General features: G+C 41.6%; 2 protein-coding genes across 18 annotated transcripts in view; both read left to right on the top strand.

Moving 5' to 3' along the window:
- Positions 1 to 11,228, top strand: part of TP53RK (TP53 regulating kinase) — a 32,841-nt gene extending 21,613 nt beyond the window's left edge. For 6 of the 15 annotated variants that reach the window (XR_010344560.1, XR_010344557.1, XR_010344561.1 and 3 more), the window contains 3 exons: positions 3,143 to 3,254; positions 6,071 to 6,177; positions 6,412 to 8,055. The gene's annotated coding sequence lies outside the window, so the exon portion shown is untranslated. The other 9 variants (XR_001109778.3, XR_010344554.1, XR_010344553.1 and 6 more) reach the window with 4 other exon arrangements.
- Positions 11,229 to 12,151: 923 nt separating this feature from the next.
- SLC13A3 (solute carrier family 13 member 3) overlaps positions 12,152 to 14,258 on the top strand; it is an 84,527-nt gene continuing 82,420 nt past the window's right edge. For 2 of the 3 annotated variants that reach the window (XM_064382488.1, XM_012467355.2), the window contains exon 1: positions 12,152 to 12,300. Coding sequence is in view for 1 of the 3 variants with exons in the window: in XM_012467355.2 (XP_012322778.2) it covers positions 12,190 to 12,300 (111 nt within the window). In the remaining 2 variants the exon portion in view is untranslated. The remainder of the gene's footprint in view (positions 12,301 to 14,258) is intronic. The other variant, XM_012467356.2, reaches the window with a different exon arrangement.

The following is a 14,258-nucleotide window of genomic DNA, read 5'->3' as shown; positions in this document are numbered from 1 at the left end:
AGCCAGGCTGGTCTTGAACTCCTGACCTCAGGCGATCCTCCTATCTTGGCTTCCCAAAGTGCTAGGATTACAGGTGTAAGACACCGTGTCTGGCCGGTGATGAGGTCTTAAAAAGATACTGACACCCAGCTGAGACTCTCTCCATGGTATAATGAGGAGTTAAAGTGACACAGGATAACTTGCACTTTCTGTGATTCAATGTTATTTAAATGCCCGACATGAAATTATCTGTGTTTCCTCACTGGTATGCCTCTCACACTTTGAGAAATATTCCACCATCTCATATTTGATCCCAGTACCAGTTCCTCTCTCATAGTCTCATCAGAGTTTCAGCAAGACCTGCCAGCTCTACTGGCAAAGTATATCCAGCATTGAATCCTTTCCTACCACCTCTGCTCTTACTACTCTGGTCCAAGCCACCATCATCTTAGCCTGAGGTATCTTTGAAATAAAAAGCACATGCATGAGGATGGCTATCATAAGAAAGGCAAATAATAACAAGTGTTGGGAAGATGTAGAGAAACTGGAACCCTCTTACACTGCTGATGGGATTGTGAAATAGTGCAGACACCTTGGAAAACAGCCTGGCAGTTCCTCAAACAAAAGCACTCTAACAAAAGGTTAGACATAGAGTTACCTTATGATCCAGGAATTCCACTCATAGGTATGTACCTAAAAGAAATATAAACATATCCAAAAACTTGTACACTAATGGTCAGGGCAGCATTATTCATCATAGCCAGAAAGTTCAAACAGTTCAAATGTGTATTAACTGATGAATGAGTAATAAAGTAGGGTACATCTATACAATGAAATATTACTCAGCAATAAAAAGAAATGTAGTGCCAATGCATGCTATGACATAGATGAATCTCGAAAGCATTATGTTAAGTAAGAGAAGCCAGACACAAAAGGACCGCATACTATATGACTCCATTTATATGAAATGTCCAGAATAGGTGAGTCTGTACAGACAGAAAGTATCTTAGTAGTTGCCTGGGACTGGTGAGGTTGCAGGGGGATGGGGAGTGACTGTTAATGGGCATGAGGTTTCCTTTTGGGGTGATGAAAATGTTGTAAATTGATTGTAATAATGGTTGCGTTGTGAGTGTCCTGTAAAACCATTAAATTACATATACTTAAAATTTTTTTTTTTATTTTTGAGACAGGGTCTCGCTCTATTGCTCAGGCTGCAGTGTAGTGGTGCAAATACCATTCACTGCAGCCTTGACATCTTCCTGTCTGAGCCTTCTGAGTAGCTGGGACTACAGGCACATGCCACCATGCCTGGCTAATTGGCATATTCACTTTTAAATAGGTGAATTATATGCTCTGTGAACTATATCTCATTAACACTGATTTGTTTTAAAAAATGAAAGCAGAATATGCCACTCTGCTTAAATCTCTACAGTGGCTGCTCTTGTTGCTGAGTGCGAAAGTCCTACTTGGGCTTTTGAGATCCTGCTTTGATCCTGCTTTGTGACCCTGTCTCTGCGCTCCAGTTCCTTGATGATGCTAAGACCTGCCATGTTGGCTACTGCCTCGGAGCCACTGCATTGGACTTCTCCTTCCTGGAATGCTTCCTTTGCATACCCAGAAGTTCACTTGTTCAGTTTCTTTAGGTCTCGGTTTAACTCAGGGTCCTGTTCTTGGACAGCTTCCCTGACCACCTTATCTACAACCTTAGCTCCAACGCATCGCTGTCTACTTCCCTTTGATGCTTCCTTGTGTTTTCTCCCCAGACTTGTCATATCTTCATCTTTTGATTATAATACATTTTACTCATTTGTTTGTTTATTATTTTCACCTGCCATCATGTAAGTTTCATGAGGTCAGGGATTTTAGTTTTTTAGACTTATTCATTACTATATATACAGACTGGTATAAAAATAAAAATAAAAATAAAAAACATGATAAAAGGTATGTCTGATTAATCCCAAGTTTACTAATGAGCAAAACCAAGTCTGGTAGATATTCAAATATTATTAATAGTTAAGTAAACACTGACAAGGCACCTAGCATAGACCATGCCCAGGTCCCAGAGGTATTGGGTGTCAAGATTCTGTACTAACTTAGGAGGGTTGCAGGACCTAGGTTGAAGCCTTTTAGATGTGATGTGATAAAAAGCAAATTCACATTTCCCAGCTTTCACCAGAATCTGGCAAAGGATGAATTAGATTTTTAGGGACAGTGGTTCTCAATCCAAGCTACACATTAGAATCTGCTGGGAGCTAAAAAAAAAAAAAAAAAAAATCCTGACGCCCAAGCCACACCCTAGACAACGAAATCAGACTCTCTGAGGATGGAGCATCAGCACTTTTAATGCTCCTCAGGTGATTCCGATGTGCAGCCAGGGTTGAGAACCACTGTGCTAGAAGTTTAGAGAAGGGCAGGTAGCACCCTTGTTATCCGAGCGGAATGAGTATTGGGAAACAGTCTCCTGAGTGAACACACTCAAAGTGTCAACAACTCCTTTAATATTAATACTTTCAGGGATTTGGTGCATGGAGAATCTCACTGCGACTTTACTTTGTTCAATGCTCAGTATTAAAGTCATATTGTCCAGACCTAATAAACACGTATACTAGAGTTATTACCGTGTAGTGGTTGGTTATGCATGTGGACTCTGCAGGGAAACTGCTGGGGTTTGAATTCCCACTCAATAGCTGTGTGTCCTTGGATAAGTTACTCGATTTCCCTGACCTCAGTTTCCTTCTCTGCAAAATGGAATATATTAGAACCTATTTCATAGGGTTATTTAAATGTTCAGTGAATTAAATCATGTAAAGCTCTTAGAACAGGGCCTGGACTGGAGTAAAGATGCAGTGAGTGTGGCCATTATTATTCATGAATAAATAAGCAAGCTGGAAAGCCAACATTCCTTGCATTTGACATAGATCACAAACTAGATTAAATTCTCTTGAACAATATAAACTGCAATTATAAATCTTAGTAACGCCTTTTTTTTTTTTTTCTTTGAGATAGGGTCTTGATCTGTCACTCAGGCTGGAGTGTAGTAATTATAGCTCACTGCAGCCTTCACCTCCTGGGCTTAATCAATCCTTCCACTTCAGCCTCTCAAGTAGCTGAGACTACAGGCATGCACCACCATGCCCTGCTAATTTTTGTGGTTTCTTTGTAGAGACAGGTTTTGCTGTGTTGCCCAGGCTGGTCTCAAATTCCTGAGATCAAATGATCCTCCTGCCTCAGCCTCCCAGAGTGCTGAAATTACAGGTGTGAGCCACTGCACCCAGGTGAGCTGATCCTTTTTTATTTTATTTTTAAAATATAGATCGTATTTCACTATGTTGCCCAGGTTGGTATCAAACTCCTAGTCTCAAGCAGTTCTTCTACCTCGGGCTCCCAAACTGCTTGGATTACAGGTGTGAGCCACCATACCCGGCCCCCAAGTAGATTATTTTGAATGGTTCAAGCATAATAAACAGCAGATCAAATATACACAAATTCATTGCTGATAAGACTTACAAATTCTTATCTTTACAAAGTCAGTTATAAAAGTGCTGAACTCATAGAATTTACTTTGTTTCTTATTTGCATTTTCAGAACTTTGCAAAGTTCTAATTTTTACCTCTTCCTAGATACAACAACAAAGAAAAAAATCTTCATGGGCATTTTGGTAATCTCACCCAGACTCAAAAGCAAAGGAGTTCTGTCTCAAACATACCATGTCTATAGGAGCTGAGTTACCAACTGGCTGACTTCTGATCAGAACATTTTGGATCTTGTTGTATATTTCAAGATGATTCAGGTCCATCCTGAATGATCCAGAGTGTTTGAGCAGTGTGCTTAGTTCCTTTTTGTAATATAATTTTCCCCTGCTATAGCAGGTGCTTGCTTCCTTTTTGTAATATCATTTTCCTCTGCTATATCAGGTGCCCATAAGTCTCTATATTCTATGAAGTTTAATCTTGAAAGACTTGAGCTCCCCCAACAAAGGAAATATTCTTTAAGTTTCGTGTGGTAGGCAGGAATGACCCAATGGTCCTGGTATTTTGATAGACTACAACAATGTCTGATGGCATTATTAGAAACATGTTTTTGTTATTATTTTTGAAAGAGTTCCACTTCTGGTTCTAGTATAGAAAATGATGAGACTGTTGCTCCCACTCTAACACCACCCCATCAAAATAGGCTGTATTAGCTATAAGATCATAGTTTTAAAAACCTAATGGAAAGCTGAGGACACAAAGAAACCTAAAGGAGCTAAACTCCAAGAGGAAGTGCCAATATCATCATAGGGGAGAAGAGACTCACAGCTGCTCCAAGTCCTAGCACAACTGCTGGAGAAAGAGGAGCCTGTCATGGATGGGCAGGAAGAAACCAGCTAAATTTTCGACATGGGAGCTTCGTGTAAATTATAATGGAGATGAACTCTACTAACTGAATAGGTCTGAATCTACCCACCAAGTCTTACCATGGGATTTATCAAGTGCAGGAATATTACACCAAACAGACAATAAGAGGAGGGCAAAGAAGGATTCCCCTGAGGGCAAGAGGTCCTCTCTTAAGTATAAGACACTTTCAAAAGTAGGCACAGGGGAGCAGGTCAGGAGAACTGAGAGAAAACCTGAGGGTAGAAGAATTGAGAGATCCCCTCGCCTCCCAGGCATGTCTGGCTTTTGACTATCAGATGCTGATAGTGAAAAGACACCCCTACCAGTCATTCCAAGCATTCAAAATGTGTAGAACCATAACCCTCCAAAGGCCAGATAAACAATAACTTGGCTGAAGAAAATCCTCTCAGATGCAGGAAATGGGGGGGCAGGATTTGAGAAAAAAGAGAACTCACCAACCACCAAAAAACCTCATGGAAACTTGATTTACACAAGAGAGAGAACTCCCAACATTCCAAAATTGGGCAGCTCTACTGGGAAGCAAGGCAGATTCCTAAAATCTCACCAGTGCTCAGGTCTCAAATCCTGCTGAAGGAAAAGTTCTAAACCACCCCTCAAAACATTTGGAGCCAGTGATGAACTGAAACAAACTAAAACTGCACCAAACCTGAAACCCAGCTCAATCACAGGTAAGACTGGTTAACTTCACACTACAGGTAAAACCGATTAACTCCATGCTGCAGGTAAGATTGGTTAACTCCATACTCTATCAGTTTTACAGGAAAAGGGGAGTACCCCTTCTGGAGGTAAATATTATTTACTTCATTCTCTACTGTTCCTTCTGAGAAAAATGGCTAAAACACATTCAAAGATTAGCAAACACACTGACAATAATAAAATGTGACAGTTATGAGAGAAAAGTATTAATAGAAGCAGATTCAGATTTGGCCTAGATTTTGGAATTCCCAGAGACTTTAAAAATCTATAACAAAAATGCTAAAAATGAAAGACTCTAAAGAACAACAGGCATAAACAAATGGAAAACTTTAGAGACTTTAAAAATCTACAACAAAAATGCCAAAAATGAAAGAATCTAAAGGATGACATGCCTAAACAAACGGAAAACTTGAGCAGAGACCTGGAAACTATTAAAAGAACTAGTGAAAATTCCAGAGATGAAAAATACAACCTCAGAATTGAAGGCTTAGATCTATAACATTCTGGGCACAACAGAGACAGGAATCAGTAAAGACAGGTAATAGAAAATGCCTGTTTGAAATGTAGAGAAGAAAAAGTGAAAAAAAAAAAAAAGAACAAAGAGTCTGAAATTTGGAAGGTGATACCAAATGCTCTAACATAAATGTTATCGTAATTCTAGAAGGGCAAAAGAGGTATTTGAAGATATAATGACTGAAAATATTCCCAAATTGATGAAAGACGTCAATGCACAGATCCAAGCAGCTCAGCAAACTCCCAGTAAATAAATACAAAGGAAATGCTACACCTAAACGTTTCAATCAAACTGCTCAAAGCCAAAGATAAAGAGATATTACAAGTAGCCAGAGTAAAAACAGGACATTACTCACAGGGGAACAATGATATGAGTGGTGGCTAATTTCTTACCAGAAACAATGTAAACTTGAACACAATGAAGTCACCCACGCTAGAGTTCCAGGTCACCAAACCTAAACTAAGTTGTTATCTGACCTTTCCAGAAATCCGGAGAAAGAGAGATAACAGCCCATTTCCCAAATGGGCCAGCTTGAATCTTCAATCAACATGATGATGAAGTTCCTCTGCTTTAATCCTTACACTAAAAAAGGTAGCCTAAAGTAACCAGATGTTAATGAGTTATTTTTCTATTGCTCTGTCTAAAGTAACTAATAGGCTTTTTGTTCTTTCTGCTTTCTTCAGTCCTTCTCTGTCTTTATAAAGCCAACCTCTGCTGCTCGGCTTATTGGAACATTTATTCTATTTGATGAAATGAAGTGTTGCTCAATGTTAGAATTGCAAATAAAGCCAATTGAGATCTTTCAACTTGTGATTTTGTCTTTAGATATAGCTCACGAGGAACAGATCAGAACAACTGCACTTCCCTGGGGCTGTAAGGATGGTTCGGAAGAGGCAGGATGAAGACAGCAAGACCCAGAAGGAGGCTTCAGTTGTGAACCACGCAGGAGGGCATGGAGCTTAAACTAACTTCCTTCCTTCCCCTCTTTCTTTCTTTCTTTCTGTCTTCTCTCTTTCTCTCTCTCTTTCTCTCTTTCTTTCTTTCTCAGGGTCTCACTCTGCCATCCAGACTGGAGTGCAGTGCTGTGATTTCAGCTCACTGCAACCTCCACCTTACATGCTTGAGCTATGGGACTACAGGTGCCTGCTACCATGCTTGGCTAATTTTTGTATTTTTTGTAGAGATGGGGTTTCACTATGTTGGCCAGGCTAGTCTCGAACTCCTGAACTCAAGTGACACCCTCCTTGGCCTCCCAGATTGCTAGGATTACAGGCATGAACAACTGTACTCGGCCACCATTATTGTAAGGCTTTTATATTGTTCCTAAAATAATATATTATTATTCAAAGGTAGACTGTGATAAAGATGCATATCATAATCCCTAGAGAAACTGCTAAAATAATAAAACAGAAGAGAAGCTAAACAGTTAATAGAGAAAATACACCAAAATATAATCAACTGATACAAAAGAAAGCCAGAGAGGAGGAAGAGCGGAACAAAGAACAAATAAGATCAATAGAAAACAAACAGCAAAATGAGACACTTAAATCCAACTAGATAAATAATTACATTAAATGTAAATTGATTAGACACTCCAATTAAAATATCAGAGAATGTTAGACTAGATGAAAAAGCAGAGTTCATCAATACACTGTATACAAGAAACACATTGTACATAGAGAAACAGACAGGTTGACATTTTTAAAAAGTGGAAAAAGATATATACAATACAAACATTAAGCATAAGAAAGCTACTGTGGCTATTTAAATATCAGATAAAGTGGACTTCAAGATAAAGGGCATCTATGGTGATAAAGAGAGAGATTTCAGAGTGATAGAAAGGTGAATCCACCCAAGAAGACATAACAATCTTAAGTGCGTACACATTTAATAACAGAGCTTCAAAATCTATGAAGTAAAAACTGACAGAACTAAAGTGAGAAATAGAGAAATCCACAGTTAAACTGGAGATTTTAAGAATCTAAATTTCAAAATCATGATCAGTCAACTTGACCCAATGAATACTTTTTATCACTAAATATACTCAATTGCTTTTTAAAAACAATTACTTAAAAAATTAGAGACAGGGCCTCACTGTGTTGCACAGGCTGGTCTCAAACTCCTGGGCTCAAGCGATCCTCCTGCCTTGGCCTCCCAAAGTGCTGAGATTACAGGTGTGAGCCACTGCACCTGGCCTCAATGCACTTCTGTTTTGACTTTATTGAGGTTTAACAATATATAATAACGTTCACCCATTTTAACTGATCAGTTTGATGGAATTTAATAATTATATGCAACTGTATTACCAGCACCACAGTCAATAGGACACATCTATTACCCTATACGTTTCCTCATGGTCTTTCCGATTGATCTTGTGTTTTGACCCCCATTGCTTGGCAATCACTGATCTGGTTTCTGTAACTAAATTTTGCCTCTTCTAACCCTTCATATAAATATAATTATACAGTATGTAGTTGTTTTTGTGTTCAGCTTCTTTCATATAGCATAATGGTTTTTAAAAAATATTTATCTATAGTGTTGCATATATCAATATTCCAGAGTAACTACCACCCAGCAGTAACAAGGACACCACCCTCCTGCAGTGTCAATGGAAGCCATGTGGGGATGGGTTCAACAGCAAGTGGAGAGGGCAGAAGGATCAGTGAACTGCTACACAGAACAATATTAATTACCCAACATGAACCACAGAAACAGAATAGACTGAAAAGCAAATAGAGCTGCAGGGACGGGGAGTTACAGCAAAACATCTAACATCTGTGTCACCGGAATTATGGAAGGAGAGGAAAAAAGAGGGTGGGCATAAAATTATTCAAAGAAGTAATGGCTGAAAAATTCCTGAATTTGGCCATATATATAAAAATCTACAGACCTAAGAAGCTGAGTGAATTCCAAATATTAGTAGGATAAGCCAAAGAAATCCACACCAAGACATTCATGGCCAAACTTCTCAAAACAAAAGACAAAAAATCTTGAAAAAGATTTTTTTCAAGAGAAAGAGAAATGAACCTTACATACGGGGAAGAAATAATTCCAGTGATACCAGATTTTTCACCAGAGACCATGGAGGCCAGAGAGTAGGTGTATAACATTTCTCAAGTGCTGAAAGAAAATAACAGAATTCCATATCCACTGAAAATAGGAACCAAGGGGAAATCAAGACCTTCTCAGATGATGGAAAACTAAGAGAATTTGTTGCCTGCAGACTTAGTCTCAAAGAATGATTAAAGGAAGTTATTGACCAGGAGCAGTGGCTCACACCTGTAATCCCAGCATTTTGGGAGGCCAAGGTGGGCAGCTCACCTGAGGTCAGGAGTTCAAGACCAGCCTGCCCAACATGGTGAAATCCCGTCTCTACTAAAAATACAAAAAATTAGCCGGGAATGGTGGCACGCACCTGTAATCCCAGCTACTCAGGAGGCTAAGGCAGGAGAATCACTTGAACTCGGGAGGTGGAGGTTGCAGTGAGCCAAGATGGCACCATTGCACTCCAGTCTGGGCAACAGGAGCAAAATTCCATCTCAAAAAAAAATTATATTTGATAGTTAAAGCAAAAGTTAGAACACTGATATAGTTCTAAATGTATATAGACAAAATATTGAAAGCACGGTTTTAAACTGGGTAAGGTAAAGGGGCATGAAGTAAGGTTTCTGTACTTTGCTGGAATTGGTAAAATGGCAATACCAGTGGATTATCTTTTAAGTTATGTACATGCAATGTAATACCTAGAGCAATTACTGAAAAAAGTCATGCAAATGACAAAAACCAAAACGCTAAAGAAATGGACAAAGGCCCTGGCTAGGCATTTCTCCAGAGAAGATATACAGATGTTCAACATCAATCATCATTAGAGAGACGCACATCAAAATCACAATGAGATACCACTTCACACCTATTAGGATGGCTATTACTTAAAAATCACAGAAAATAAGACGAGGATGTGATGAAACTGGAAACTTTGTGCACTGTTTGTGGGAATGTGAAATGGTGCAGCCTCTGTGAAAAACAGTATGGCCATTTGTCAATCATAATTTTTAAAAACCACAGAATTACCTTATGATCCAGCAATTCCACTTTTGGGTGTATACCCAAAAGAACTGAAAGGAGGGACTCAGACAGATATTCTTTGTACATCCATGTTTATAGCTGCATTACTCACAATAGCCAAAAGGTAGAAGCAACCCAATGTCTATCAACAAATAAATGGATGGACACGATATGGTATATCCATACAACGGAATATTATTCAGCCTTAAAAAGGAATTGTGACACATGCTACAACACGGATGAACCTTAAGGACACAAAGCTAGTCACAAAAGGATAAATATTCAATGATGCCGCTTGTATGAGCTATTCAGATGAATCAAATTTAAAGAGACAGAAAGCAGAATGATGGGTTCCAGAGGCTGTGGGAGGAGGGAATGAAGTTATTTTGTAATGAATTCAGAGTTTCAAAACTATAAAATTTCTGACAAGCTTATCCAACCGGCCTTATTTTGTTGTTGTTCTTTTTTTTTCAGGCTTTTAGCAGCCTAAAGCCATGGTTTTTAGTTTCTGTCCCTAGTGATGAGTGGAAAAGAGGGATGAGAAAGGGGCTTTACTGGCCCAACCAGAAACAGAAACTAACAAGCTGTGACTGTATTCGCTCCCTTGGACGCCTCTGTGAGAACCAAACAAACTAAACCTAAGACAAACTTTTTGGGATCTAAGGCTATGCAGAGAGCTTAACCCCAAAAGCATGATCCGAAGGAAAATCTGATAAATTTAACTACCTCAAAATTAGAAATATTTGCTTGGTGAAATATAGTTAAGAGGCTGAAAAGACAAGCTACAGATGGGGAAAAATAGTTGCACACAACATCTGACAAAGGACTGATATCTAGAATTTGCAAAGAACTCTCAAAACTCAACAGTGAAAAAAAAAAGCAAATAATATAACTAGAAAATGAGTAAATGACAGGAAGAGATAGTTCATCAAAGAGGATATAGAGATGGCAAATTAGCACATGAAAAGATGGTAAACATCACTAACCATTAGGGAAATATAACTTAAAGCCACAATGAGCTATCACTACATCCCTATCAGAATGGATAAAATTTTAAAAAAGTGACAACACCAAAGGTTGGCAAAGATGCAGAGAAATTGGATGATTCATACATTGTTGATGGAAATGCAAAATAGTACAATCACTTTGGAAAACAGTTTGACAGTGTCTTAAAAAGCTAAGGATGCAATTACCGGGCAACCTAGCAGTTGCACTCCTATATGTTTACCTGAGAGTAAATAGAAGTGACTTACCCATCTTAAAAAAATAAGAATAGGCCAGGCGAAGTGGCTCACGCCTGTAATCTCAGCACTTTGGGAGGCTGAGGCAGGCGGATCACAAGTTCAGGAGTTCGAGACCAGCCTGACCAACATGATGAAACCCCGTCTCTACGAAAACAAAAATTAGTCAGGTGTGATGGTGCACACCTATAGTCCCAGCTACTCCAGAAGCTGAGGCAGGAAAATCTCTTGAACCCAGGAGGCAGAGGTTGCAGTGAGCAGAGATCACGCCACTGCACTCCAGCCTGGGCAACAGAGTGAGACTCCATCTCAAAAAAATAAAATAAAATAAAATAAGAATAACTCATCAACAGCAGTAATGCTCATTGAGTACCTGCTCTGCCTGACGCTGTTAATCACATTTCATGTGTTATCTCATTTAAACTTCCTAACAAATCTCTTGTCTGGTGTAGACTATTTTTTAAAATTTAACTTTTAAGTTCGGGGGTACATTTACAGATTTGTTGTATAGGTGAACTCGTGTCATGGGGATTTGTTGTTCGGATTATTTCATCACCCAGGTATTAAGCCTAGTACCCATTAGTTGTTTTTCCTGATCATCTGTCTCCTCCCACCCTCCAGCCTCTGACAGGCCCCAGTGTGTGTTGCTCCCCTCTCTGTGTCCATGTGTTCTCATCATGTAGCTCCCGTTTATAAGTGAGAACATGCGTATTTGGTTTTCTGCTCCTGTGTTAGTTTGCTAAGGATAACGGCCTCCAGCTCCATCCATGTTCCTGCAAAAACCTTGATGTCCTTCTTTTTATGGCTGCATAGTATTCCAGGGTGTAGATGATTATTCTCACCACTCCACTTTCAGCCTCAGAGGCTGCTGTTTAAGGCCACGCAGTTAGCAAGTGGCAGTGCCAGGATTTGAACCCGGGTAATAGGAGCAGGAGCCTTAATCCTCGACTTGTCATCCTCAGCCATCTCATAGCAGAGTAAACAGAGGCGAGGAGAGGACAAGCCAGCTGCCCCAGGCCACATTGCTGGGAGGCCGCGAGGGTGAGACCCAAGGCCACGCTGCCCTGCGGCTGGGGTCCCGGTTCTCTAGTTCTCCTGCCTAACTTTCCCCAGCGTTCCCGCGCCTCTTTCACCCGGTCCTAGGGGCCCAGGCACCACCCTTTTTCTCCGGGAGGAGCAGGGAGAGGGCGGGTTCCCCGGCGCGCTCCCCTCCTCGACCCTCCCCCAGGCTTTAAGCAGGCGCCGGGGCCAGGCGGGGCAGTCCCGGGCCGGCCCGCTCCGCCCGCAGATCGCGCTGATGGCGGCGCTGGCGGCGGCGGCCAAGAAGGTGTGGAGCGCGCGGCGGCTGCTGGTGCTGCTGTTCACGCCTCTCGCGCTGCTGCCGGTGGTCTTCGCGCTCCCGCCCAAGGTAACACCTCCTCCGCCTGTGCGCCCCCAGTCCGCCACGGACGGGATCCTCTTCTCCCAAGTCTCCAAGTTGAGAGACCGCTGAGGTCCCGGTGTAGACAGGCTCCACCAGACCCCCCGCCTGCCCTCACTTGCACCGGACTGCTGTGAACGCTCCTAACGTCTCTTCCCTCTTCCCAGCTGCTCCTTAGAGCTTAAGTCCCACCTGCCTTCTGGATCTCACTTCCATGGGATAGTGGAATAATTTCTTTTTGCCTTAGAGACAGGGTCTTTCTTGTCACCCAGGCTGGAGTGCAGTGGCTGTGATCATAGCTCACTGCGACCTCCAACTTCTGGGCTCAAACGATCCTCCTTCTGCAGCTTCCCTAGTGGCTAGAACTACAGGTGCATCCCCAGCTATTTTTTTTTTTTTTTTTTAATATAGATAGGGTCTCGCTATGTTGTCCAGGCTGGTCTCAACTCAAGAAATTCTCCCACCTTGGCCTCCCAAAGTGCTGGGGTTACAGGCGTGAGCCACTGTGCCCAGCAGACTTCTTTCTTTCCTGAGCTCTAACTCTGTGCTTCGTGCTGTGTTGCACATTTTACCTGACAGTCACAATGAACACTTACTGCGTGCCAAGCTGTGTGACCTGGGGCAAGTCACTTAACCTCTTTGACCTTCAGTTTACTCATGTATAAAAATGGGGGAAATGATAGTGCCCACCCATAGGGCGGTGGTGAATATCAATGAGGCAATATCAATGAATCTCTTAGAACAAAACCTGGTACAGTGTAAATGCCTAATAGCAGTGGCTTGTCGTTTTCTGCACGAGGTCTTTACATTATGAGGATGGTAAGATTCATGGGTGCTTACCAGGAGTGAGAATTTGCCTTTTGTGTATCTTTTTATTTAATCCTTTCAATGCCTCTCAGAGGGGAAAGATTATTTGACCTATTTTCCAGAAGAGAAAACCAAGGCTCAGAGAGAGAAAGTGACTTCAGAGAGGTTAAGTGACTTGCCCCAGGTCACACAACAAGTAACTGTGTCGGTATTCAGTCCCGGGCTTGTTGGAATCCAGAACCCTAGCTGTTTTCAGTCTCTCCAAGAAAGTAATCCCTGTAAGATCAAAGGCTGCAGGTGGAGCTCAGGAGTCATAACTGAAATCAACACTAGTGGGGGCTGGAAGGAGATGGTCCCACAGGTCCCTTTTGGGTTCTTCACCTGTGCCCAGCCCATCCAGGGTATCATGAGAAGGCACTGGGCTTGCAATATAAGGCTTCTACCTCCAGGATGTTGCTTCACCATCTCTCAGTGAGATATTACATGTTCACAAAAAGTAAAGAGGTGTAGTTTAGTGGTGCATTACCCAGCACCGATCAGATGAGGCCAGAAAAGTTCTGGAAGAAGGAGCCCTCCTTGAGCACATGGAGTAAGAAGGTGACACCAGGTGTTTCCAAGGAGACCCAGGGCTAACACACAAGCAGTTTCTTTAGTGTGGAATTATCTAAGCTATTAGACTTTCTCAACATGGAAGAGAAAAAAAAACAATAAACGATGGAATAAGGATGAGGCCACCTTTTCCAAAACCCCCCACCCTGGGCCACTTTCTGTCCTTCGGATCTTGGGATCTTGGATCAATCTCCTTTCCTCTTTGGGTCCTGCTTTTCTTCTCTATAAACTGGAGCGATCACGACGCTAGCTTCTGGGATTGATGTGAGGGGTTGAGTAAGGCTTTGCGAAACATCTTTGGTGGAAGTGTGGGTGGCTGAGCCTTGACTGATTGCTGTCTGTGAGGCCCTCAGCAGAGCTATCCGGCAAGAAGAAATGAAACACAGGGTGTCTATTCTCAGCAGGGGTCCCGTGCTCCATTCTCTAGGAAGAGCATGAGCCCAGGAGCAGATCTGAGGGTTATGGGGCCTGGAACATTCGGTACAAGGCTTGGGAGAGGCTCTGAAGCTTGAGCTTCACAAGGTATCCTC

Source organism: Aotus nancymaae, unplaced genomic scaffold (genome assembly GCF_030222135.1).
Source record: "Aotus nancymaae isolate 86718 unplaced genomic scaffold, 86718_ANA_hifiasm-v0.15.2.pri h1tg000029l, whole genome shotgun sequence".
NCBI classification, from domain to species: Eukaryota; Metazoa; Chordata; class Mammalia; order Primates; family Aotidae; genus Aotus; species Aotus nancymaae.
The sequence above is the reverse complement of the archived record's forward strand: the minus strand, read 5'-3'. Positions and strand labels throughout refer to the sequence as shown.